This window comes from Eschrichtius robustus, chromosome 1 (genome assembly GCF_028021215.1).
Source record: "Eschrichtius robustus isolate mEscRob2 chromosome 1, mEscRob2.pri, whole genome shotgun sequence".
Lineage (NCBI taxonomy): Eukaryota > Metazoa > Chordata > Mammalia > Artiodactyla > Eschrichtiidae > Eschrichtius > Eschrichtius robustus.
In genome coordinates, this window is record NC_090824.1 from 90,541,968 (window position 1) to 90,568,002 (window position 26,035).

Here is a 26,035-nt window from a genome sequence, read left to right on the forward strand (position 1 = left end):
GTCCGTGTTTATCTCGAAAAAAAAAGAGCTACCCTCTTTCAGAATCTGAATAGAGCCTCTGGATTGGCCTGGCTTGGGTCATGTTCATATCCCTAAACAAAATAGTGTAACAAGGTAGATCATTCCTGGGTCACCTGCCTACCCAGAGGGTCAGGTATTGTCCACCCCACTGGAACTACATGGATTGTTCTGGACAGGGGTGATTCTCCAAGGAAAACCAGGGCGCTGTTATCAGCAAGAGGAGAAGGAATGCATGCTAGTCAGGCAAAAGCAACTACTGTTTACCGTATCCTACTATTAGTGATAGGCGGGCTGCAGGAGAGGTGGAAAGCCAGAGGAGTCTGGATTTGTTACATAGCCAAGCCTTCTCTCAGCCCATGTGTTCTTTCTTGCAGATGTGAATGTGGCCTTTCAACAGTCAGCACACAAGGTGCTGCTAGATGATGACAACCTCCTCCCTCTGTTGCACTTAACAATCGAGTATCATGGAAAGGAGCATAAAGGTTTGCTGTGCTTCCCTGAGTCTTTCTGCTCCTACTGGTCATTATCTGTTCTGCTTCCATCCACTTCCACAGAAACCATGTCTTTTTGGACCTTAGAAATCACCTAGTCCAGTGCCCTACTTTTACACAAAAGAAAAGGGAAGTCAAGAGAGGCTAAGAGATGGCCAGGCCATGGTTTTGGTTTGTTTTTGTCATGCTGCTGGAATGGTCTCTGTTTATTTATAACCACAATTCTTTAAGACTAAAAAAAGAATCTGTAAAAGACCTCCTAAGAGAACCCCTCATGGGAGTGTCCTTGTCTTCTACAAGTCCCCTTTGTATCCCCTTTATGCTTCTGACACTGCAGGTTCGAGTGAGCGCTCCTTTCATGAATGTTCCTCACCTTGTTGAAACTCTAGTTCTAGATGAGCGAAGTCATCTTCTCTGTTCTTAACAGATGCTACTCAGGCAAGAGAAGGGCCTTCTCGGGAAACTTCTCCCCGGGAAGCCCCCGCATCCGGCTGGGCAGCCCTAGGCCTTTCCTATAAAGTGCAGTGGCCACTACACATTCTCTTCACACCTGCTGTCCTGGAAAAGTGAGTATTTCTGAGTTTCTCACAGGTAATTATTACCCATCTTACTTCCACGGGAAGAAATTATCAGGAGTAGAATTGGTTGGGAGCAAGATAGCCAGCCAACTGGTTTTTGTTTGTTTTTTGGCCACGCCACGCAGCTTGCAGGATCTTAGTTCCCTGACCAGAGATTGAACTGGGGTCCCCTGCAGTGGAAGCACCAAGTCCTAACCACTGGACCGCCAGGGAAGTCCCCCCAGCTGGTTTTTAACAGTCTGTAAATCAGAGGCTGCAAACTCAGATGCCTTCGGGGGCCGGACAGATAACATTAATAAGTGAAGCTGCAGTGGATGCTGGGATGAGTGGGCGGGTCAAACCCTTAAAACCATCAGAGCTTTTTTTTAAATTGCAAAATAACAAGCAATTTACAGGCTGCCAGTTTGTGGCCTCTCTTCATCCTCTCCACTCCTGTTCATAACCCTTTACTTTTGGGGGGAAGAGAAGCTTAGGGTATGAGAGACTAGACATAAACTGGAAAGATAAAGCTGGTTCAGGGAGAAGAAGCAGAGCCCACAGCCCACCTAAGTAAGCTGCCTGGACTCTGTCCAAGGAGCCTCCGTAGCTCCCAGTCCACTTTCCTTCTCACTTGAGATGCTCTTAACACCCTTGAAGAAATCAAGCTCAGAAGTATTTTCCTAAACATTATATTTTGAAAATTTTCAAATATAAACAAAAGTATGGACTATCACAAACACCCATGGACGCATCATCCGTCTTCAGTAACTAGCAACATCACGCTGTTTGTTTCATCTCCTCTTTTTTTTTGGCCAGAGCCTTATAAAGCAAATCCCAGACATGTCATTTCACTCCACCACTATGCAATTCAAAAAAGCCATCTTTGGGACTTCCCTGGTGGCGCAGTGGTTGAGAATCCACCTGCCAATGCAGGGGACATGGGTTCGAGCCCTGGTCCAGGAAGATCCCACATGCCGCAGAGCAACTAAGCCCGTGCGCCACAACTACTGAGCCTGCACTCTAGAGCCCACGAGCCACAACTACTGAGCCTGAGTGCCACAACTACTGAAGCCCGTGCACCTAGAGCCCAAGCTCAGCAACAAGAGAAGCCACCACAATGAGAAGCCTGCGCACCACAACGAAGAGTAGCCCCCACTCACCACAGCTAGAGAAAGCCCACGCACAGCAACGAAGACCCAACAAGAAAGACCCAATGCAGCCAAAAATAAATATTTTTTTAAAAGGCATCTTTTTAACATAACTACAATGCCATTATCACACCCAGTAAAATTAACAATAATTCCTTATTATCTGATATCCAGTCCACATTGAAATTTCCCCCATTATCTAAAAAATGTCTTATGGTTGGGTTTGTTCAAATCAGAATACAAACAAGGTGTACTAATTTCAGTACATTGTTCCATTAGAAATAATTTTTAAAGGCAGATGGAATCAGGTTATCTTACGCAAGCCGGCCTAAGAATAGGTAAATAAGCCCAGTTCCACCAGGAATCAGCTGCTCTTCCCATGCATCTTCTCGGTACAGGGCTCAGTATCAGGCAGCTACCTAGAGCTCTGTGCGGGGAGCCCTTGATTTTTTTTTTTTTAATTGAAGTATAGTTGGTTTACAATGTTGTGTTAGTTTCAGGTGTACTGCAAAGTGATTCATATAGATATATATGATTCTTTTTTTTCAGATTCTTTTCCATTATAGGTTATTATATTGAATACAGTTCCCTGTGCTATACAGGAGGACCTTGTTGGTTATCTACTTTATATATAGTCGTGTGTGTCTGTTAATCCCAGACTCCTAACTTATCCCCCCCCCCACCCCCACAGAGCCCTCAATTTTATCTCCTCTTCTGTGGGCTTCAGGGACAGAGAATCACAGTAACCAAAATCCTTGGTTCCCAACACACTCTTATTTGTCCATGCAGGGCCCTCCTTCATCCTTCGTACACACACACACACACACACACACACACACACACACAAATGCCACAGAACCACTTTTAGAACAAAGTCTAGAACACTGACAATAATGTCCATCTACCTGTGTGGTCCTTCCCAGCCCTGCCCCCTTGCCTCCCCCAACCCTAAGTGACCACTATCCTAAATTCCATGTTTTCTATCCTTTTTTTTTTAATTTTAATTTTTAAAATTTATTTATTTTTGTTTGTTTTATATGCATTTTATTTTTGGCTGCATTGGGTCTTCATTGCTGCACATGGGCTTTCTCTAGTTGCGGTGAGCAGGGGCTGCTCTTCGTTGTGGTGCACAGGCTTCTCATTGCAGTGGCTTCTCTTGTTGCAGAGCACGGGCTCTAGGCGCACAGGCTTCAGTAGTTGTGGCACACGGGCTCAGTAGTTGTGGCTCGTGGGCTCTAGAGCGCAGGCTCAGTAGCTGTGGCGCACAGGCTTAGTTGCTCCACAGCATGTGGGATCTTCCTGGACCAGGGCTCGAACCCATATCCCCTGCGTTGGCAGGTGGATTCTTAACCACTGCGCCACCAGGGAAGTCCCTTCTATCCTTTTTACACACAGTTTTATGACATCTATATACATTCCCCCAAAGTATATATATTTTTTCTATTTAGTTGTTTTAAGCATTACAAAAAAAGGTATCAGGCTATACGTAATCTTTTTAAATTTCCCTTTTTTATTCAAAATCATATTGCTAGGAGTCATTTTATGTTGTACAGCTGAAGTTCATTCATTTTAATGGCTGTGCAGTATTCCATCATATAAATAAACCAGTTTATCTGTTCACATCTCTAGCCACACTTATATCCTTCCTGCCTTTTGGGGAGAAATGGGTGGCACAGAGTCCTAGGGTTTGTCACGTGGGTGGGGCTTGAGGGGGGTGAAGTTTTTATCTTGAATAGTCTGGTGTTTCTGTCAAGGTACAATGTTGTTTTCAAGTACTTGCTGAGTGTGCGCCGGGTACAAGCTGAGCTGCAGCACTGCTGGGCCCTACAGATGCAGCGCAAGCACCTCAAGTCCAACCAGACTGACGCAGTCAAGTGGCGCCTAAGAAATCACATGGCCTTCTTGGTGGATAATCTTCAGTACTACCTCCAGGTCTGTGTCGAGGGATGAGTAGAAGGAAGGGGTGTGATAAAGAGTCCAGGAGGTTGGCAGGAGTCATTGAAGAGGAATCCTGCATTTGGTGAAAAACTGGAGTTTGAGAAGCTTCATGGATTGTATCACTAGACATGTTTCTTGGGGGGCATTTTCGAGGGTAGTGGAAATAAGTGGATGAAGGAGAACGAGGAGTTGAGGTCCTTATCAGCAATGCAGTATTTAATTATTGTTGACCCTTATTTTATAGTTTGCCGTAACTTCTGGAATCCCATAGGACTGAACCAAGTCAGTCGGCGGAGGGGATGTGGCGTGAGGGGGATGGGGCTGTGGGGGGTGAGATCTGCCAAGACATTGGAGGCCGTCAGGAAGTAGGCAGATGACTTCCTACAAGGCGAGGCAACATAAAGGGGTCTTCGTTCAGCTTTAAAGGGGCTTGGATAGGAGGAAGGTGAGTGGGGGCAAAGAATTTCTGTTTCATCCTCTCAGGCATCTGATGTTCTTGAGTACTTAGACTATGCAAGGTACTAAAATTATTTGTGCAACTGTCTACCAGGTTGACGTGCTGGAATCTCAGTTCTCGCAGCTGCTTCATCAAATCAATTCTACCCGAGACTTTGAAAGCATCCGATTGGCTCACGACCACTTCCTGAGCAATTTGCTGGCCCAGTCCTTTATCTTGTTGAAACCTGTAAGTAGGGCTGGTTGGTTTCCTCAGACTGCTTCTAGCCTGACTGTTCCCTTAGGCACTTGCCAGGATATGGAACTATCATTAAGCAACTTTTCAATCTCTGTCTTTAAACATTTTTAACAACTTATAAAGCAAAACTAAGAGGGAATACTAAAACGGAACTTAAATGTCTTTGAATTTCTGAAATACTATATCATAGGATGTGGTGAGCAGCTACAGATGAAAGAATATATGCTTAACCCTCAGAAGGAAGGATTTAAAGAAATTTTTAAAAACCTTTCTGACACCACAGAAAGACTAATGAAAAGCATGTAGAATTTACTTTCTTAGAAATCTTGTGGATCAGGATCGACCAGTTTGTAAGTTGTTTTCACAGACAACTAGAGCAGTGTCTCCCTCTGTGTGTGTGTGTGTACATATGTACGTACGTATGTTGTGTATCTCCCTCAGGGAAGTTATTCTCAGCCTTGGACCCACGTGGGAATCATCTGGGAGCTTTAAAAGAATCTAGGACCCAGGGCACTTAAATTAGAACCCAGGCACCAATCTTTGAAAGCTCACAAGCTGATTCCAGTTCAAGGATGAAAAAGCAGGAAGATGAAAATGACCCCTTGTAGTTTCTAATAGAACAGTTATGCTTTATCTTTGACGGCAGCTACTTGTTATTCCTCAGTTGTGCCACACTCTTTTGTTCTGGTATTTGGGGCTGTTATTTTTAAGGGAGAGTGAGTTCTGTAGATGCCACTCCAAAGGGTTCTGTGAATTGAAAACAACCAAGAACCACTGTCACAGGTAGACTGTCCTTGTACGGTATGAGTGCATCCATGGGGAAACAGAATATCAGAGCAGGTGATCGTCATTAAATATTTATTGAGTGCTTACTGTATGCAAGGCACTGGGGATACAAAGAGGTATAAGTCATGGCTCTGCCCTTAAGGAGCTCACAATCTAGTTGGAGAAACAGGACTTACATACATCACAGATCAGTAACAACACAGACGGCCTGAACAAACGCCAAGTAAACAGTACAGATAATATAGAAGAGAGGGAAGCAAGGGGTCGCTAAAGGCTGTGGTGGGGAAGGGAGCGTGCCATTGGGAGTAGGACTCAAGCTGGTATTAAGGAGAGTATCCCAGGCACAGGGAACAACACTGAAAGCAAAGCTCAAGGTGGGAGCACACTCGGTGGGTCCCAGAGACAACTAGTTTAATGTGGCTCGAGTGGAGGTTTCGTGCAGGGTGACTAAGAATGACAGTGTCTTTGCCTGGAAGGGAAGAGTGTTTTACACGTTGCATTTTGAGGGGCTGGCAGGACTTGCATTGTCTCTCCTGAGGTCAGATGTAGAGAATGGGAATAGGTTGGCTCTTATTTTCCCAAATCTTTAATTTCACAGGTGTATCTTCCTTTTTCTCCTAATGTCAACTGTGTTTCCTGGCTAGGTGTTTCACTGCCTGAATGAAATCTTAGATCTCTGCCACAGCTTTTGCTCGCTGGTCAGTCAGAACCTGGGCCCACTGGATGAACGTGGGGCCGCCCAGCTGAGCATCCTGGTGAAGGTAAGTCAGCCTGGCCACTGGAAGTAAGCAGCCCTGTCCAAAGGACAGGGGTGGTTTTGTAGATGGGAAATCGTGATCTTTTCCTCTGAGTCAGTTAAAACATTTCCCCAATACATACACACAGAAATAATAAGATACAAAGATAAAAAATGCTGGTATCGGTTTTTAAAGCAGATAATTATATGCTGCCTGAGCGTTCAAATATAATTCAGCCCTGAATAGTTTATTCAGCCCACCAGATATGCACTGGCTTTGTTCTTACTTTCTAACATCCAACCTCCTTACTTCCTTGAACTAACCCTCTATTTCACTGAGATTATAATTATCTGCCTGTAACAAAAACACAGGCTCTCCCCAACCCCAGTACACAACAGAATATATTAATTTGAAGCTGGCTGCTAAATTCCTACTGAGTATGAGAGTACTTTCATAGGAAGTCATGCATTCTGTGGACTCGGTGTGAAGAAGTCATTTTAGGAGCTAACAGAAATGGGAATGGGGAAGGCCAGTTGGTACTGTAGAATTTTCAGCAAGACTTTTCCAGGGAATCTCCCCTGCCCCCTCACTCCACATGGATAGCTGGTAAGTCTAAGAGGAATGACAGCTTGAGTCCTTCTCTCTGCAGGGTTTTAGCCGCCAGTCTTCACTCCTATTCAAGATTCTCTCCAGTGTTCGCAATCATCAGATCAACTCGGATTTGGCTCAACTACTGTTACGACTAGATTATAACAAATATTACACCCAGGCTGGTGGCACTCTGGGCAGGTAGGAACAGCCACCTTTGGGGCACTCAGTGGACTGTGTGTGTGGAGATTTGTAATGAGTTGTAGAATTCCAGAGCTGGAAGGAGACTTTAGCCATCATCTAGTCCAAATACCCTCCTTTTATAAACAAGGAAAGTAAGGCTCAGCAGAGAAAGGGCTGTGTCTGATCATCAGTGAAGATTATTTTGCAGTCAAAGTCGTCATCAGAGTAAAGCACCAACACTCCTGAGGCTGAGGCAGGGCGTCAGTCCCTAGCGTGACGCGAACCGGCCGTGCAGCCTTAGCGTCCCCCACCCCAGCCTCCCTGCCCCCCAGCTTTTGCCTCTGAAAGGAAGGGACTGCTCCTTCTCACTCCAAACTTTTTAAAAATCTAGTAGTGAGACTCAGTGGTAGATGTCTTCTCTCAGAAGTCTGTCCCATTCAAAAAAGCAATTTATTATTCTGCTTTTTCTCTCTGAAATGTCAAGCAGATTTCTCCTAAGTGATTTTATTAGCAAGAAGAGTTTTAAGATGAGATTGTCTAGATCACAGGTTGCCCTGATTCATATTTCTTTGAAGAAAATCTTGGGAAAGCATGATATTTTGATGCAACTCTTTTTTTTCTTTTGCAGTTTCGGGATGTGAGAATTTCTGGTCCACAAACTAAGTAAGTCAATCCCCTGCGTTGTAACAGAAGATTCAAAACAAACATCCCATTCTCTGGCCAGACACTGTATGTATGTCTGCAGCTACTGGAAAAGCTCTACCTTTTCTCCTAGAAGCAGTTATTGAACATCCATGGGTACAGATCCTCCCCCCTCCTTCCCATGTGGAAGGGGCACCTGCCCCACCTTAGGGGAGTTCTTAACTCATCCACCAAGGAGGACTTGTGGCGTCAGCCCTCCCTCTGCTGACCATGCAGGATCTGTTACATTGAGAACATTCGTCGGATATGTTCATTTACTGAGCACTTATGTGCCTAGGTACTGTTCAAACTGGGAGAGACACAGCAGTAAGCTATACAGATCAGAACGTTAAATGGCTCATGTGAAAAAGGAATTACATTTATTAATAAGTCAAATTCTGGATGTTACCACTGAGCAAGAAAGGCACCAGGTAAGACAGGCTTCCCCACACCCCACAGACCTCCTTTCCTCTTTCAGAAATTAAAACTGAGCGTCTCCTATCCTTAAGGATCTTTAAAACTGTGAATCTGAAGAATTTACCAGTAACTTCCAATTATTTCAGATTGGTAAGAGGGTAATAATTCTGGCTATTGACAATGTATTCAAAGTATTTTTTAACAAAGAAAAAAGGTCCTTAAGAAAAAAAGTTGTTAGATTTCGAATACTGAAAGATGCAGGCCTAATTATCCCATCTTAGAAGGACCACAGGAGTAATCTGGCCCAACCATCACTGATAACCATCAATCTCAGATCAGTGTGAACCAAAATATTCATTGAATTACCCCCTCCAAACTGAAAAAGAATGCAGCATTCTGGCCTCGTGTGTAGCCACTCAATCTGGTCCTCATCTCTACATCTTCCACCACATACTATACACCCTTATTCCCTGTAATTGCCAGCTAAAGATGACCCCTTCCACTGCTTCCTCTGGAGCAGAGGTTAGCAAACTATGGCCAGCCACCTGTTTTTGTAAATAAAGTTTTATTGGGACACAGTCACACTCATTTCCTTACCTATTGTCTACAGTTGCTTTCATGCTGTCGTAGCAAAGATGAGTAGTTGTGGCACACCAAATGGCCCACAAAGCCTAAAATATTTACTATTTGGCAGAAAAAAAAAGATATTTAAGCCCACTTCAGAGAATGAGAGGACATCAACAGGGATGATGCCAGGAGTACAGAAGGAACAGCTTCCAGCAACTGTGACAGTAACAGTAATAAAATTTTGGACCTCTGGCTAGAGCTTCTAACAAACATTTCCAAGTGTTATCACTGTTTCTCATGTTTATCCTTGCAACAAGTCGTCCAGTTTATAGTCACCACCCTTTCACAACAATTGGTCCTTTTCCCTTTTGGCTCTGAGAGTACAGTACCCACAGGTCAGCTGTTAGTGAGCTCAACTCTAAAGAGAGATTTTTTTTTTTTTTCATTGCCAGAAAACTAAGAGCTGTGCCCAATCCCACTCAACTTCTGCCACAACTATAAATTTGGGCCTATTGTAACATCAGGTTTTTGAAAGTGCTGAATTTTAGACAGCCCAGGTTAATCTTTTGACAATGATACCACAGAAAACTTTAAAAAAATTCACTCCTTGTTATTTTCCTTGGCTAGCTGTCCTTCTACAGTGAACAAGCCCATTGAAAACTGCAGAGAAGGTACTATGTTTGTCTTGCTATTTGTTGAGATGATTAAGCTCAAAGAAATGGATGAAGAAATCCCAGTTACTACAACCAGAGATTCAACATTTATTTTATCATAAAAGTCCAGCAAATAAAAGTATATACAAGATCCATGCAAGGAATCCGGTTACACACAAGACACATTTAAAACCTGGTTAAAACACAGTCTCCACAACACCAGGGAATAAAACCGGTAAGACCGAGTATCCTTAGTGAGAAACATAATCGTGTTTATATTTTGGATGCTGCTTGAATCCAATTCTCTGCCCAACAATGAGGCACTGGATCACCCACTCTTGTGACACCACAGGCAGCTGCAATGCTTCAGCACACTTCAGCACCGAGGCTGGGCACGAGGGGTCCGTCACCACCACATCAAATACCCCTAAAGCAATATCTGCAGGAAGCAGGGGAAGGTGAGTGAGGAAAGGAGACTCAATTTAGCCCTCCAGTAAAAAGACAGATGAGCCTTCTCACCAGTATATCCCGCTCTGCCCAAACTAAAGCCCTTCATGTCAAACACAGTGGCACTGATCACAACCAAAAGTGAAAAGTCACAATCACTATATGCTGGCCTTGAGTTTAGCAGGTATACCGGTGGACACCAGGAGAAGCATAAACAGCCCGGTGCGTCACTCATGTTGGCTCACCTCTTGAAGGTGGTCCTCTTCTTCTCTTAGAAACACGGGTAAGGTCACCCTATCAGGACTGAGACTTAGACCACAAGGCCTAAGTGCCACGGGTCATGGACATCCTTGGAGCAATAACAACACACACACACTTTCCAGGTACCTTTGTTATGGGCACTTGAATGGTGCTGCTTCACAGAGGCTGCCCCCCCAGTCATGAGGATCTCAGACCAGAGCTCCAGGAAGTTCTGCTGTTGGTCTGATACCAAGAGTACCTTCAGATTCTGGAAAGGGTTTTCACGGGGTTGCCTACGAAGGAGTCAGAGAAACAGCACGACAGATAATAGCCAATGACAGCCTTTCTGCAAAGGGACGCAGGTACAGCTGACTGCTTTCAATAGCCCTGCTTTAGGGTATCACCCCCCCCCACCCCCGCTTCCCTCTTTCTCTGAATGATGTGTCTTTTCTGGGATCCTGACCTTCTCATCTACCCCTTCTGATTTCCATGTTTTTCCTGAGGCCAAGTATAAGCCAAATCATGCTCCTGAGCCTGTATTTTTAAACGTGTTGCTTAAAACAAGCTGAGAATATTGAATCTACATGAAAATTTCACACGTTTTCAAAAGTTCCCTAACCAATATACTCTAGGATAACAAACTAGATGAACTGCTAAAATAATCTCAAACCCACTCAAATTCTGTAATTTATCCTATGATCATTCTAGTTTCTAGAAATATTTACTCTCCTAGATTCTCCCCCTCTGGAAGCTTGCTGTCTTCCTGTCTGCCGTTCTAGATGGGCTCTCAGCTACTCACCAATCCAGAATTCTTTGCTCCTCGAGGCTGTACCCAGCTGGCAGCAGATAATTGCGGTAATTCTGGAGCTGGTTGGCATGGCAACTATCATGGACCCAGACATGAGACACACAAGGAATCCCACTGGCAAGGCACAGGAAGTACTTCCGGGTTCGACAATGCTGATCCGCAATTAGGAGACACTGGTAGGCTGTATTACACTGGAAGAAAAGGAACGGCACCCATGGGTCTAGTGACTTCTGGGGAAAGCCCCTGAATAGCAGCCTTAATGAGTCATAGAGAACAGATCTGAACACTTCCATATACTATCCAAAATGTGACTGAGTCTGTCCTTCTGCCCAAGGCCTCTTCTCTCACTAAAAAGCCCAAGTAGCTTCCCTGCATAATCTCCCTGCCTCACCTGCAGCTTTCTAGGGGCCTAAATCCTCAAGGGACAACCAAACCCCAAGTATTTAGCCAACACTGTAATAGGGATTGCTATTAAACACCAATTTTAATCTGCTTTTGTCCCAGCAACAGAACCACAGCTATTAAGTAACCCAAGGTTCTAACTTCTCTTCCTTGTACACAGTAAAAATTCTGTTTCATGCAACAATGTTTTGGCAGTTTCCCAGTTCCTGAAATCTCTAGCGACTGTATCCATTGTCCCCGGCCCCTATCAGCCGCCTTCTCGGTACAGCAAGTGGACTCTTCTCATCACTGCCCCTTTGGGAATCTACACAAAGAAACTCCTCACCTGGGCTTCATTGAAGTCTTCGAGAATATAGCCAGCTCCTGCTCGAAGCTGGGATTCTGTGTATTGCTTGTTGAAAGGAGGAATTTCTAAAAATTCTATTAAAGAGACATAACCATGATAATAGTTACTACCAGCTGGTTTTTTATTTGCTACTTTATGCCTGCTTCTTACTGCCCCCTTTTCTACTCCCCAGCTGTCTCCACAGCATTGTATCCCAAACACACAGGTGAAGGGCTTCCCCATGGGTCAGAAAGAGATCTGTCTTGAGGCCTATAAAATGCTGCCAAAAGAAGGGAAAGAGCAGGAGGGGTGGGGGAAGATGAGAAATGGAGGCAGGTCCTACATCTGAAAACATCAAAGGTTTCTACACTAAGAATGAGTCATGGGACTGTGCACAGGGATGGACCAGCACCCACTTCCCACAGTGCTGTACTCCAACTTGAGTAACCCTTACCATCAGGAAGTTCCTCCTTATGTCTACCCTAAATCTCTCCTTCTGCAAACTAAGCCTATTTCCTCTAATCCTGCCTTCTGTGGAGATGAAGAATGACTGATTAGCACTTTTTATAATAAAGCCTTCAAATTTGCCCTTCATCAGCATTTTACCCCCTTATACACGAAATCTTTGATAAACCAAAATGCTCAAAGAAAATAGGGTTTCTAAAATTCAACTAATTAAAGTGAACGTTAGCCAGAAAATCCTGATTCAACCTTTTATTGAAAACTATCTACCTTTGATGGTGTTGAAGTACCTCAGGACGCTGAACATCAATGACTGCTCTATAGTCTTGAGGGTGAAGTAGAAGTTATGAGAGATGAGGCTGAAGCTGTAATGACCCTAGGCAATTAGAAATTGCTTCTTTTGACCAATATCTAATTTGAGCTTGTTTTCTCATCAGCTGCTCCTCTCATATATAAATAACACATTAAAAAAAAGAGAGATTTTATTTAATTAGGAAGTTGGAGAAATTAAGCTCTAATGAACTTATCACCAATAAAAATCCCAACCAAATGTATAAAAGTGCAGTGCCAGGACCACTCCCTTCCCCCTCATACCGGTAGTAAAACCTGCTGGAGGAGACCCCCAGAGGAGACGGCCCAGCGCCCTGCTCTCTGGTGCCCTCCCTGCTGCTGGAGCTGCTCAGGCAGAGCTGATGCCCCCAACTCAGGCCTCTGTTTAGGTCTGACTGGCCAGCCTCTTCACGTTCATTGCTCTTTTCTTGACTCAGCATCCTCCACATTCTTCTCAAAATGAAAGCTCAAACTGGAAACTCTAAATGGTTATAAGAAACTCAGAATACAGCAAGACTATTTCTCAGTTTTGCCGTGGCATCCTCGGCCCATATCAATATATCATGCCACAATTTTCAGTACCAGCACTCTACCGCTGAGTCACTGCCAAGGCCCCGCACAGCTCTTTATTTGTCTCAAGACTTCTATTTTATGTCTAACTTAATCCAGGACCGTTTCTAGTCCCAACCTGTTTAGATTTTAATCCCCATCTATATTTCCTGCATTTGTGTAATCAAATATTACCCTGTCTAGGCAGACCCTTTCTCTAATTTTTCTCAGTTAGTTTGGATTGAATTTTCTTTACTTTTGACTTCATGAGTGGCCCTGCCAACCAGAGGCTAAAATGAACAGGTTTTTAATTCCATCATCTAAATCAAGGATGAAGGTACTAAAACCTAACTCTGGAGTCCATCCCTGTGGCTGATGGGTCCCTGATGGTGTGCCACCTAACAAGACTAGGTGCCATATTCTTAACTTGTTACTAAATATGTCTCACAAGATTGATTCAAATATTTTACTGAGCTCCTGATATAAATAAAAGAGATTCCCATTTATCTGCAAGATATACCACATAGTTTCTTAAAAACTGTAATTCTGTGGAGGACCGTTCTAATACAAATGTCTCGGGCTTCTTGAGATAGAGGAACCTTTAAACATTCTCAAATACCAAAAATATCAAAGGATTTTGGTACTGTTGGGGCAATGTCTAAGGATGAAGGAGCAACATAAAGCAGACATATTCACCATAACCATACTTCCCATAAGAAACATGGAGATCCCTCTAAAAAACTGTCCAAATTCCTCCTCATTTAGACAAAACCTACCTCCCCTCACTCATGGTTACAAGAATGGGACTAAAAACATTTGATATATCTGCAAAGGGGAATGGAGGGGATTCTCAGGTTTATTAAATCTCACACAGGCTCACAGATTTTTAAGGAATTTGACAGTCTGCATTTCATACCAAAGCCAGCTTTCTTAGACATGCTGTACGGATCAACAAATAAAACATCTACAGAGCTGCTTTGTGAAGTCCTGGTCTAGGAAAGGGCTAGGAGTGTGTTGAAGAATAAAGACTAGAGTCCATCAACATTGTGAAAGCAAAACCAGACCATGAACACTGTTTTGATACCATGACAAACCTCTTCACAGAATCCTCAAGGGACTCCCAATCCCTTATGATCAAAGTCAAACTACATTCTTGGCTAGGAAACTCCTCACACACCTCAATTCCCACTGTACCTATCTGAATTCTGTCTGACAAACTAGGCCTGATCCACACTTAATCTTGAAACCCGCCCCCACTCTACACCTGCTCCCACACCCTAAAGCCTCAATACTCACAACTGTTTGTGCACCTTCCAGATAGCATAAACCTCAACTGCAACTCCCTGACCACCCTTCCCATGTCCCTGAACAGATCTCCACGTATCTGTAGCTGGTGAGATATAGTTTTGGTTAATTAAGAAAATCAGGGGCTTTCCCTGGTGGCGCAGTGGTTAAGAGTCCGCATGCCAATGCAGGGGACACGGGTTCGAGCCCTGGTCTGGGAAGATTCCCACATGCCGCAGAGCAACTGAGCCCGTGCACCACAACTACAGAGCCTGCGCTCTAGAGCCCGCAAGCCACAACTACTGAGCCTGTGTGCTACAACTACTGAAGCCCGTGCGCCTAGAGCCCGTGCTCCGCAACAAGAGAAGCCACCACAATGAGAAGCCCGTGCACCGCAAAGAGTGGCCCCCCTCTCCCCAACTAGAGAAAAGCCCGCGCGCAGCAATGAAGACCCAACACGGCCAAAAATAAAATAAATAAATTTAAAAGAAAAAAAAAGAAAATCATCCACATACCTGAAGCGCCAACCATCACAGATCTGCAGTTGGTGCTATTTTATGATAACGATGTTCCCTGATTCGATTCCCTCTTGCAAGACTCAGCATTAGTCAGAACTCTAACTTGTAGAACATCATTCCATTTGGACTGTTAGTCTTTGCAGACACATTTGGGTACTGCACTGCTGTCAGTCACTTATATTACAATGTATATTTGTACCTGCCCAGTTTTCTCTCCTAGATCACACACTCTTTAGACAGTTCAAATAATTTCTACCTCTCCCCATTGCAGTCTACTCAAACCCTAAGTAACAGACAACATAGAAATGTGTAGGTTTAGTTTAAGGTTGAAACACAAGAGTTGAAAAGGCCTAGGGGCTCTTTCTCTGAAATCACCCTGGGACACTGGGTACCTCACATTCCCAGTCTTACACACAGACCTCAAAAGAATGAACTTCACTCTAGCCCCTAGAACACAAATGGGAAGGATGGCAGGGCATTCAGAAACCTGACTGACGTGGATGATTGATTGTAGTAGGTAAAGTGAACGTTGGGTTCTAAGTCACAAGTCTATCATTATCGTGGATAAAAAGCAATTATTTGACCTCTCCAAGCTTGTTTCCGCGTCTATAAAATGGGTAACATCTATCTCCCATCTGCCTCACAGGATTGTTTTGAGGAACTGATCACTAAAAGGAATTCTGTGAGAATAGTCTATAAACCAAGAAGCAGGGTTAAATTAATTTTCCCTGACCATGATTCCAGTTGCCACTTGCCCTTCCTCCTCTACAGACGGTTCATAAAGTGAATGGAAAGGAAGGAAGTACACGTGTTAGAGCCCCCAGGGCTTCTTAGGGCCTTACCCTCCTCTTCCTCGCTGCTTCCTGTAGGACCATCTGGCAATTTGGAGCGGCTAGCCAACTTGTCACTTGTTGTGGCCATGGTGAGGAGAAAGGCATAGCCCAGAAACAAGGTCTTGTTGAGGGGCAGAGGCCCTCTCTGCTCTTCCAGGGCAGAGGGTTCACCCATGTTGTCTCCACTCTCACAGGGGCTCACAAACTCTCCTGCCCCCACTGCACCTGGGAAGGACAGAGGCATAGGGTACAGACCATTCCTGGGCACGATGGGATGCGCAGGCAGTGTCCTGATGAACTTTTTTGAGCTATAAACCAAAGACCAATCCTATGGCCAACGACCTAGGAACAAGTTTGCAGTGCAGAAAAGTTCTATGTATTTAAGTTTTACAGTCATGACAATGTATACATTATTTTCATAAGTGAAAATCAACTAGTATTGCTTTTATACAGCCAAACCAAATACTTCTGAGGTCATCTGCAGAAAAGGTGATTCTAATACAAAGATAAAGTAAAAGTGAAAAATGTTTGGAAATCTTCAGCCCACTTTCTCTGCCCAGTGCCCTGATTTCCCCAGGATATGTGATATTTTGAAGCAGCCTTTGAAAAAGTGGGTTCACCAAGAAATGTCCCCAGCAGATACTGCCACCCGATCCCTGACCCTCACCAGAACAGTGCACAGAACTTTGTAATAAAGTGTTTTTACATGTTGATGGAACAATATCAAAACAGCCTGCTTCCACTGCCCCAGTTTCCAACACCGGGGAGTAGGTAAGTGAATCAGCCAGTCCAGAACACCCATGCTCGGAGTGCCCCAATAAATCCTCGAGAAGAAAACAAATACCTGACTTGGAGAAGCTGAATCGTAGGCTCATTAGGAGGCTAAGATGACAGACAGGTCATGCCTCCCTAAAATAAAACCAGCAGCAAGAGAACAGTCTGATGTAGCATGTATAAGCCTGGACTTCAAAGTCAGACTGCCTGAGTCTGAATTCTGGATTACCGTGTCACCTTGGGAAAGTTAGCCAACTTTTCTGTGCCTCAGATTCTTCAACTAGAAAATGAATTCTAGCACCTATACCTCATAGGGATTATATGAGGTAGGATGTATGACGCACTTAATTCCATGCCTCACATACCCTGAAACACAGCAGAGGCGTTAGATAGATATGGAGATGACACAACTCAAATACACAGGAAACAAAAGCAGCTCTGGTGCCAGGACGATGTAACAACCAATGAACTTCCTCAGTTTGCGAGACTCAGAAAAGCGCCCTTGGGGCAGACTCTGAGGACTTTACCTCTGTGTCTCCAGAAGCCACAGTGGCTGGGCCTGGGTCACACTAGAGACCCAGTAAACAATACGTGGATTGAACTCCTCTATTAATATGACTTGAGGGACTAGAAAGGGGTTATTTGGGGGTAGGTAGGGAGAGGCGAGATACAAGCCAAGGTACTGGCTTTCAATAGGACATCTGGGAAAGCCAAAGGGCCCTGAGCACAAGGGAGAGGGGAGCGGAGCTTCCGGAGGAAGATGGTGCCAGGAAAAGGAAGAGGTCTAAGAAAAATTTCACCTATTTTGAATCTGCTCAAAATGCATTACATTTCCTCTCCCTCCTAGAACCAACACAGGGGTCAGTGGATGTTGCCAGTCAAGACCCGGCTTCCTATCTACCCGACTGGACTCTGCTAGGAGACGGAGGCTTATGCAGGACTCCAGCTGTGTAACCGGGACGGAGGAGCCATTGCGTGTATCGGGCTCCGTCTCTGCAGCAGCTGACCCTGCATTCGCTGTGGTCCGAGGGAGAATGAGGCAAAAGGGAGCACTCACCAGGTTTCACAGTGGCAGATTTCCGGCCTCGCTTGGCAGGGGACCGTTCCTCCTCAGAAGTGGGAAGTTTTCTTTTGCCTGAGGGAACTCCGGTGGAAGCACGAGGGCTTTCTGTGATCTTTCGGGTAGGGGTTGTACTGCTGCTGCTGGAGGCAGTGGGGGTGGCGGGGGAGCTGATGTTACTTCGCCGCTTCCGTTTCCCTTCCACCAAGTTGTCTATGGGAGGATAAGCCGAAGGTGAGTCAACTCCCATGGTCTGAGGCCCCGAACGCCAAGAAGCTGGGCACAGCCTGATTCAGAGACCGCCACACCCTTTCCCCCACCTCCCATGGGGGCAGGAAGCCTCTTTTAAGGCCACCATATTTTCTGTTTCAGTCTCTGCCATGACTAAATGTGCTGGGTCCCTTATAGAACTGGGGAGGCCAAAAAAAATCTGAGGACTTACTATTTGGTCCTGGCAAGAAAATAGAGCTATGAAGTGGCTCCAAAAAAACTGGCTCATTACCATCTCACAAACAACAAAGGAATGATAAGATTCAGGGAAGCATTACTGACTACTCTAAAAACCACTCCTCCTACCACAAGCAGGCCAGGATCCAGAGGCAGTTAGTTGTTCAGGAAGCAAAGGTCTTACCTAAGCTGATATCTGCTGCCTTGGTGAGGGGCGTCACTGCCTCATATGGGCCTAGGCCGTACTGCTCTCTCAGTCTGTTTCCTTGCTCCAAGGACAAGATGACAGCCATTCGCTTATACCACTTCCTCTGGCCTTCTTTTTCAATGCTGTAGTACAGCTCTCCAGACTCCTTCCTATGCCCTTTCACCACTCCTGGGTAGAAGAAAACATAGAAGCAGCTCGCTGTTTAGGCTGCTCAGCATCCACTCAGAGCAGGCCTGAGTCAGGGAATTAGAGCAGGTACAACAGAGGACTGCAGTGAGGGCTGAACAGAACCCTGGCTGTCAATCCCAGACACCGCCACCACTTAGGGTACATGTAGACACCACCCAGGGACTGGAACGTGAAGTTTCTCAGCAGAAGGAGCCCTTTAGTTATAAAATAAAGCTTCCTAAAGCCAGCCTTTGCGGGTTGCTAGCGGTTCAAATGGTTCTTGAAGTGAAACGGCATGTGGTTTGTTAAACAGTCCCATTACAACTTTACTAAACCTTCCCTTCTTGGTTTCTTTGGAGGCTGGGTGATAATTCTTGAGTTAAGTTGTAGATGAAAGATGACATCATTCAAAGAGAGAGAGCATGTGTCTGTGTAGCAAAATCAAAATAGAGATACAGAGCAGAGAAAGGAAAAAAATAAATCCTGCCTCTCCTCCCTAATCTTCCCTCCTTATTATCTACTTTTCTGCTCTTGTTCTGATTCAGAACCTCAAGATAAGGCCTCTAGATTAGAAGGAACACGATGTGGGGTATAAAAGGAAACTGGGCTGGAATTCAGGAGACCTGAGCCTAGGCCTAATTCTGCTACCACCAAGCTGTGTGATCTTGGGCAAGACCCATTTCCAATCCTATGAAAAAGATACATATATAAATATAAACATAAATGCAACACACATATGATATAAAAACAGGGCACTAATGTGAATACTTTCTCATTCCTATGAACAGAAGGGTTCATTTGTTCTCTCCCATTAGCCTGTGCTTAAATGAAGGGCTAAAAGAAACCCAGAGCATGCACCAAGGGAAAAAAAAAAGATAGAGGCGAAAGCAGGCCTTGGTTCTCTCCCTTACCTATGCCACAGAACTACTCTCTTTCCCCTTGCTTGTTCATCTCCTGGCTTAAATCTCTAAATCAAAAAGACCCCTCAAGAGCACAAAGAAGCCCAAGGCCAACAATACACTTCACACTAATGACGAGCTACTAGAACTAGAAGCAGTCTAGTGTTAACATTAGCAGACGGCCTCAATAAATGGGACACAGAATCCCCTCCCCTGTATGCCATAATTCACTCAGGATAGAGAACTGCCTCTCTCGTAAGAGGGCCTAATGTGCACCTCCAAGAGAGGCTTTACACCGGAAAGAGGAACAAATGCATTTGATACAAACTATGTAAGTCACAGGTCATAAAAGATCTCAATCCATGTGCTACTAACTGATGCTACACGGAGCTAAGTGTTATCCAGAACTAGAAGGTGAAGTGGCCCATATAACAATGAAATAAAGGGGCAAACAGCAACTACTCAGGAGTCCAAATCACGAGAAAGTCTGAAGAGACTTCAATAGAGGCATTTTTGCCCATTATATACCAATCCTTGTTCCAAAAAATCCCCCAGAAAAAGGATGTTTTTAAATGGCAAACTCAATGCAAACATGTATTCCCGAATTACCTCACAGAAAAGAGGCAATATATTCAAAGAATGGGCACATGAAACAGTCATAACAGACAGAAATCTCTCACCATCACCAGTACAGGGAACTGTACCGGTTTAAAAAAAAAAAAAAAAAAAAAAAAGGCACGATTTTTCCAAACCAGAGAGTAAGTGGTGGGTGTGCAGACATACAAACACAGCACTAACAACCTCCTCCTAAGCAAAAATATCTCAATATATTTGCCACACTCACCTACCTAAGGTTCCCATCAAGAAAGGTAGTAAGTTTACAAGTCAGTGGTGAAAGAAAAGAAAATGGAAAGGGAAAAACACTAACTTTACAATGGAGAAACTTGGCAAACACTACCTTCACCGATGATGAAGGTTAATATCAGCAGAGATGCCCTTTGGATGTCATATACTCCCCTCCCACATACAATGTGTTGAGAAAGGCACTTCACTTCTGCAGCATTCTTTTCCAAAACCCATAACGCCAATCTAATCAAGAGAAAACATGAGACAAACCCAACTGAAGGACATTCAAAAAATACCTGACCAGTACTCCTCAAAACTGTCAAGGTCATGAAAAACAAGAAAAGATTCAGAAATTGTTACAAATCAGAAAACAAAAGACACATGAGGGGGCTTCCCTGGTGGTGCAGTGGTTAAGAATCCGCCTGCCAATGCAGGGGACATGGGTTCGAGCCCTGGTCCGGGAAGATCTCACATGCCACGGAGCAACAAAGCCTGTGTGCCACAACTACTGAGCCTGCGCTCTAGAGCCCGCGAGCCACAACTACTGAGCCCACGAGTCACAACTACTGAGCCCACGTGCCACAAGTACTGAAGCCCGTGCACCTAGAGCCCGTGGTCAACAACAAGAGAAGCCACCGCAATGAGAAGCCTGCGCGCCGCAACTAGAGAAAGCCCGCGCACAGCAACGAAGACCCAACGCAGCCAAAAATAAATAAATAAAATAAACAAATTTATTTTAAAAAAAAGAAAATAAGAAGACACATGAGGACTAAATGCAATACAGTAATCCTGGATTGGATCCTGGGACAGAAAAAGGACATGGAAAAGCTGGTGAAATCCAGAAAAGTCGGGGATTTAGTTAATAGTAATGAGCCAAGGTAGTTTTCTTAGTTTTGACAAACGTACCATGCTAACATAAAATGTTAACAACAGGGAAAGGGGAAAGCTGTGTGAGGGCTTCATGGGAACTCTATATACTATTAATACTCTGTACTTTGCAACTTTTCTGTATATATAAAATTTTTCCAAAATAAGAAGTTTATTCAAAAATAAACACGCAATAAAGAATAACAAAAAAGCCAGGGGTGAGAGGAACCAGTGTTAGGAATGAAATTTGACTTTAGAGAACACAGAAAAGTACTCAGGCTGCAGTGAACGCTGTTGGTATTGGAGGATTGGAGAGGTGTTAAGAGAGGTCTTGCCTCTTTTATTACCTGCACTGAAATACTCATCCTCCGAAAGGGCTGTCACTTCTGTATCCAGTGGGATGGGGTCACACAGCAGAATGTCTTTGCCCAACACATCACACTCATACCCATCATCAAAGAGCAATTTATACTTCCCAGCTCCAACATCTCGCGTGATTTTTCCAGAGTAAAAATAGCCATTGGATGACCACTTGGCTACAACACGGAGCCCTACAAAGCTGTTCCCTGGAGAGGAGGCATCTAAGCCATCAGAAGGGCCAGCAGCAGTCTGGAAAGGAATCTCTGGAGAGTCGCTTCGACGCAAAGCACCAGCACCCATGTCTGCTCGTCTGGTGGAGTCTGGCACGCGGGGCACGGTACGGGTGAAGGATTTATCGTCTGGCGACACGCTGGGTGAAATGTCCTCTATGCCCAAGGGGCCAGGCACAGCTGTTTCCCTAAAGAGAGATAAGAGAAAGGAGAAGGCAGTGAGAATAAGCAGAGAGCAGTACTTACCTACCAATTTTCCCACTCCTTTGTCCATGGGTCTCCAGCCCATTCTTTGCTAACCCATCACAGGCAGAAGCCTGGTGTCTCAGCAGCCTCACTCTGAACCCTGCCCACTCCCCGGTCAGTGTGGGCCCCTCTTCTCCCTCCTGACACCCCACATACTCTCTACTCCCCTCTCTTCTCTCTACTCCCTTTTTTCCTGAACAAGTCATAGACTGAGTGTGTCTCACACTACCCGGGTACCTGGTTCCAGTGGTCCGAGAAGGCGGGCGGCCCCTTCGCCCGCGCCCACGAGGCGTGACGGGAGCCTTCCCTCCCTGTCTGATGCCAAGGCCCGCATCACCATCCTCCTCACACACTGGCGTCCCTGTCTGACTGACCCCTTTTCTAGGACTAGAGAATGAAGACAGGTTAGTCTGATAGCACCTGCTACTGGATCCTTCTTCACAGTCTCCCCTTGGTCCTCAGACTACATGCCAGGCCAACATGTGCTGAGCCTCCAGGGCAGCAGGAAGCTGGTCCACACACCCACCACCCAATAGCTGGGAGCAGGAGTACAGGATAACAAGTAAAGGGCATCCTTCTATATGCAAGTCTATTCCCTCCTGACAAAGCTTCCTACTGCTGCCCTCAAAGACAGCACATCCATTTGTGCCCTGCCTTCTCTTGTACTTCAGGCTCTGGATACCTGTAGAGGAAAACAAAAAGCTAGGGAATGTGTCAAGCTGGGGCCGCTACCCCAAACTTTCTGTACTCCCAACCAAAACACTCACAGGCTGCAGAAAATGGGGGCTGGGGGACAGGAACATGTGCCAGCTTTCCCAAAGTCCCCTCACCTGTTTTCTACAGTTTCTCAGGAAGTCTGCCTCCCAGAGGGCTCCACCCTACCTCCCATGCAAACCCAAAACAGGAGAGGAACGAAAGGGGAGGAAGAGGAGTTGATTTATCCTAGAAGGAGGATGGGGGGACTTCCCATTACTCCCCTTTTCCCGTGATATTAAAACGTCAGCAACCCTGCCCCTGCTGTGGCTCTCTCTCTGGAGACCCTGTCTGCACCTCAGTTTTCCTGGGCCTCCTCGGGAGCTGGGCAAGGCAAAATCTGCGGGTTCTGTCCCACTGGTTTTCCCTTTGAGTGGTCCGGCTCCTCTCCCTGAGCTGCCACTGCTGTGCATGGCTGACAGACTTGTCCCACTTGACGTGCGGTGTAAGCTGGAGGCCTTGGAGGAGAAGGAGCTGATATCCCCCAGGTCACCTGAAGAGCCCCCAGTCTGTGAAGGGGAAACTTCAGTTTCACACTCCTGACACTCTACAACTGGCTCTTCAGTCTCCTGTAAGGAAGAAATGGATACAAGAGCTTAAAAAAGCCACAATAACATAATGCTCATGTGATGGTTGGAAAATCCTAAATGGCAAGAAATTTCAATTCAGAAAGGTGGGAATTAGGAGGGTACTTTCTGGAGGAATGGAAATGTTCTATATCTTGCTTTGAGTAGTGATTACATGTAACTGTCAAAGTCACTGAACTGAACATTTAAGACCTGTGCATTCTACAGGGAATACATATCTCAATAAAAAATAAAATAAAGGTGGTACTAGATCAGAAGAAAGAAACCTCTATCCTGAGCTAAGTTAAATTATCTTTTTACTGGACAAGTTCACAACCTTTGGCTGCTGAGAACCCAGCAAGGATTCCAACCCAGAGGACACAGGTAACTCCCTGTCTAACAGAAGAAAGGTAAGGAAGTAGGTAGGTTAGAGGAAGAAGTGGTTAGGAGCTCTTCTGGGTACATGATTATAGCAGTGGGTAGCCTTACATGTTTTTTGAAATTAGATACTTTCTATTACCTTTCAATATGTGATCAAGGAAATTAAAAATTATAGGCAAAAATAGCTATATAATGGTATCACTGTTTACCAAAATGAAAACCAAAAAGGCAATAATCAAAATACACGAATTTCGGGCTTCCCTGGTGGTGCAGTGGTTGAGAATCCGCCTGCCAACACGGGGGACACGGGTTCGAGCCCTGGTCTGGGAGGGTCCCACGTGCCGCGGAGCGGCTGGGCCTGTGAGCCACAATTACTGAGCCTGCGCGTCTGGAGCCTGTGCTCCGCAACAAGAGAGGCCGCGATAGTGAGAGGCCCACGCACCGCGATGAAGAGTGGCCCCCGCTTGCCACAACTAGAAGAAAAAAAAAAAAGCCCTCGCACAGAAACGAAGACCCAACACAGCCAAAAATAAATAAATGGGTTAATTAATTAAAAAAAAAAAAATACACGAATTTCCGGTATCTATAGAGGACAGGAATATCAAACTGACTTTATCTCACTCACATGCCTACTTTGATGGATTGGTAGTGGTTGCCTGGAGCTCAGTTTTAAGCAGCCACTAAGGCTAATTTCCAGGTTTAGTGAGGAAAGGTTCTAGGACCCATCAGCAATGTCCTCTATGGGCACAGGATTGAGAAATTACAGCACAGGTGCTGCACATTTGCTTTCCTACTCTAGCCTGTTCATGCCTTATCGTGCTAATTATCAGAGAAAATATGGAGAAGTATAAGACAGACTCTTCCCTCAAAGAGTTTACAATCTCTCTGGGAGACAGTATGCAATGCACACATGTTTAAATAATGCTATAAGATGATAAAATGATTATTTTTGACCACTCCCTTCTTGAAAATCTCTTCTCTAAAATCTATAAAGTCACTTTTTCTTCCTTTCATTCTACCTCTTTAGCTACTTCTATTTGTACTTGTTTTTTGGTTCCTCTTTCTCTGCCTATTCCTTTTAAATTAGTATTTCCCAGGACTCTGTTCTCATTCCTTTCCTCACTCTCCCATGCTTTCTCTGGCCAGTCTTACCTGACTTATTCTGGCCTGTCTACCAACAATACAATGATGACTCAGCTCCAAATTCACGGACGCGAATGCCTACTAAACTCTTCCCCTTGTACGTACTAGGGACACCTGCAATTTAACCCATCCAAAACTCAATCTGTCATCTTCTCTTCATTTCCTTGCCTTCAGTGAGTGAATCCTGGACATCCCCAGTGTATCTCATCCCCTGCTGCTCTCTGTAGCAGGGGCTGGTTTTTCTCAACCAAACCTCAATTCAAGAGTTTGGAGATGAGAGGCCTCCTTGCTCCCCACTGCCATTAACAGATCATTTCTAACTCCCCACTTCTTGCTCCTACCAAATCATTATTTGCCATTCTGTTAAACTCTCTCTTTCCCTCGTTGTTACTCACCAACATTCTACCAATTACTGACTCTCATGCATGAACACATTATACTCCTGGTTCACAGCCTCCCTTCCACTGTCATTTTCTGAGGCTAACATCCATCAGATGACCCATCCAGCAACAATCTTTCCTGATCTAATTACCACCATTAACCTTTTCCTCTACTCTACCTCAGCCATCTGCTACTACCAGAGTCATTACCAGAAACTGCACCACTTCCAGAAATCTCACCAGTCTCCAATCACCATCTCCTATCATCCAACTTGCCTTCTTTAGCTGGATGTGAGTCAGCATAATCTGCCAAGGTCACTTGACTAAAGCAGGTGTTGTGAGCTCAGAACTTAGGTCAACTCCTTCTCTTGGACATGGCAAATGAGCAGGGGCAAGACCAGCCTAGAGGGCTGGGACTCCAGGCTGCGTCTCAGTTGGAGAGTAGGCCCAAAGAACAGTAGCTAACTATACCTGACTTTGCAACTGTTCAAAAGTTGAGCCCTTGCTCTTATAATGACTTGGGCCCAGGCTCCAAGGTGGCCTCTTGTGATCTTCTTAATGTATTTGCTTATTTTTTTCCTGTGTGTCCCTCCTACTAGACTACAGAGGCCACATTAAAGACAGAGTAGTAACCATCTTCTTTCCCGGATTTATCCTCAAAATAGCACAGTGCCTGCCACAAAAGAGGTCCTCAGTAAATATTTACTGCATGAAGGATCTTCTCTCTCAAACCACTGTCCTATTTATATTCTCTCAGTAAATGGTACCACCATCTATCTGCCCAGGCAAAAAGCCCAGGCATCATATATGATTCCTCCCTCTCCCACAATCCCCACATTCAGGAATTCACCAAAGTCTATCAATTTCACCTTCTATATATGTATTTTTTTACATCTATTTCCCTCCTCTCAATCCCCACTACCACTGTCTTAATTTGACACTCATTGCCTCTTGTCTGAACTACGCCTCTAACCTCTCCCATTCCAATCAACTGTTACACTGCTGCCAATCGGACCTTTCCAACATGCAAATCTGAGCATGTCATCCC

At 44.9% G+C, this 26,035-nt stretch overlaps 2 protein-coding genes across 6 annotated transcripts in view; one reads left to right on the plus strand and one right to left on the minus strand.

Moving 5' to 3' along the window:
* The window catches only part of TUBGCP4 (tubulin gamma complex component 4), a 48,715-nt gene extending 39,219 nt beyond the window's left edge, over positions 1-9,496 (plus strand). For 3 of the 4 annotated variants that reach the window (XM_068550372.1, XM_068550386.1, XM_068550394.1), the window contains exons 12-18: positions 396-503; positions 940-1,078; positions 3,972-4,149; positions 4,706-4,840; positions 6,280-6,396; positions 7,022-7,161; positions 7,772-9,080. In XM_068550372.1, coding sequence (XP_068406473.1) covers positions 396-503; positions 940-1,078; positions 3,972-4,149; positions 4,706-4,840; positions 6,280-6,396; positions 7,022-7,161; positions 7,772-7,784 — 830 coding nt within the window. In that variant the 3' untranslated portion in view covers positions 7,785-9,080. Of the gene's footprint in view, positions 1-395; positions 504-939; positions 1,079-3,971; positions 4,150-4,705; positions 4,841-6,279; positions 6,397-7,021; positions 7,162-7,771; positions 9,081-9,435 lie in introns of those variants that run through there. The other variant, XR_011074808.1, reaches the window with a different exon arrangement.
* Positions 9,497-9,545: 49 nt separating this feature from the next.
* The window catches only part of TP53BP1 (tumor protein p53 binding protein 1), a 69,982-nt gene continuing 53,492 nt past the window's right edge, over positions 9,546-26,035 (minus strand). For both annotated transcript variants that reach the window (XM_068550333.1, XM_068550329.1), the window contains exons 19-28: positions 22,815-23,086; positions 22,002-22,151; positions 21,276-21,706; positions 18,125-18,316; positions 17,491-17,706; positions 15,669-15,884; positions 11,684-11,778; positions 10,948-11,147; positions 10,296-10,441; positions 9,546-9,900 (exon numbers count right to left, since the gene is read on the minus strand). In XM_068550333.1, the coding sequence (XP_068406434.1) occupies positions 9,713-9,900; positions 10,296-10,441; positions 10,948-11,147; positions 11,684-11,778; positions 15,669-15,884; positions 17,491-17,706; positions 18,125-18,316; positions 21,276-21,706; positions 22,002-22,151; positions 22,815-23,086 (2,106 nt within the window). In that variant the 3' untranslated portion in view covers positions 9,546-9,712. The remainder of the gene's footprint in view (positions 9,901-10,295; positions 10,442-10,947; positions 11,148-11,683; positions 11,779-15,668; positions 15,885-17,490; positions 17,707-18,124; positions 18,317-21,275; positions 21,707-22,001; positions 22,152-22,814; positions 23,087-26,035) is intronic.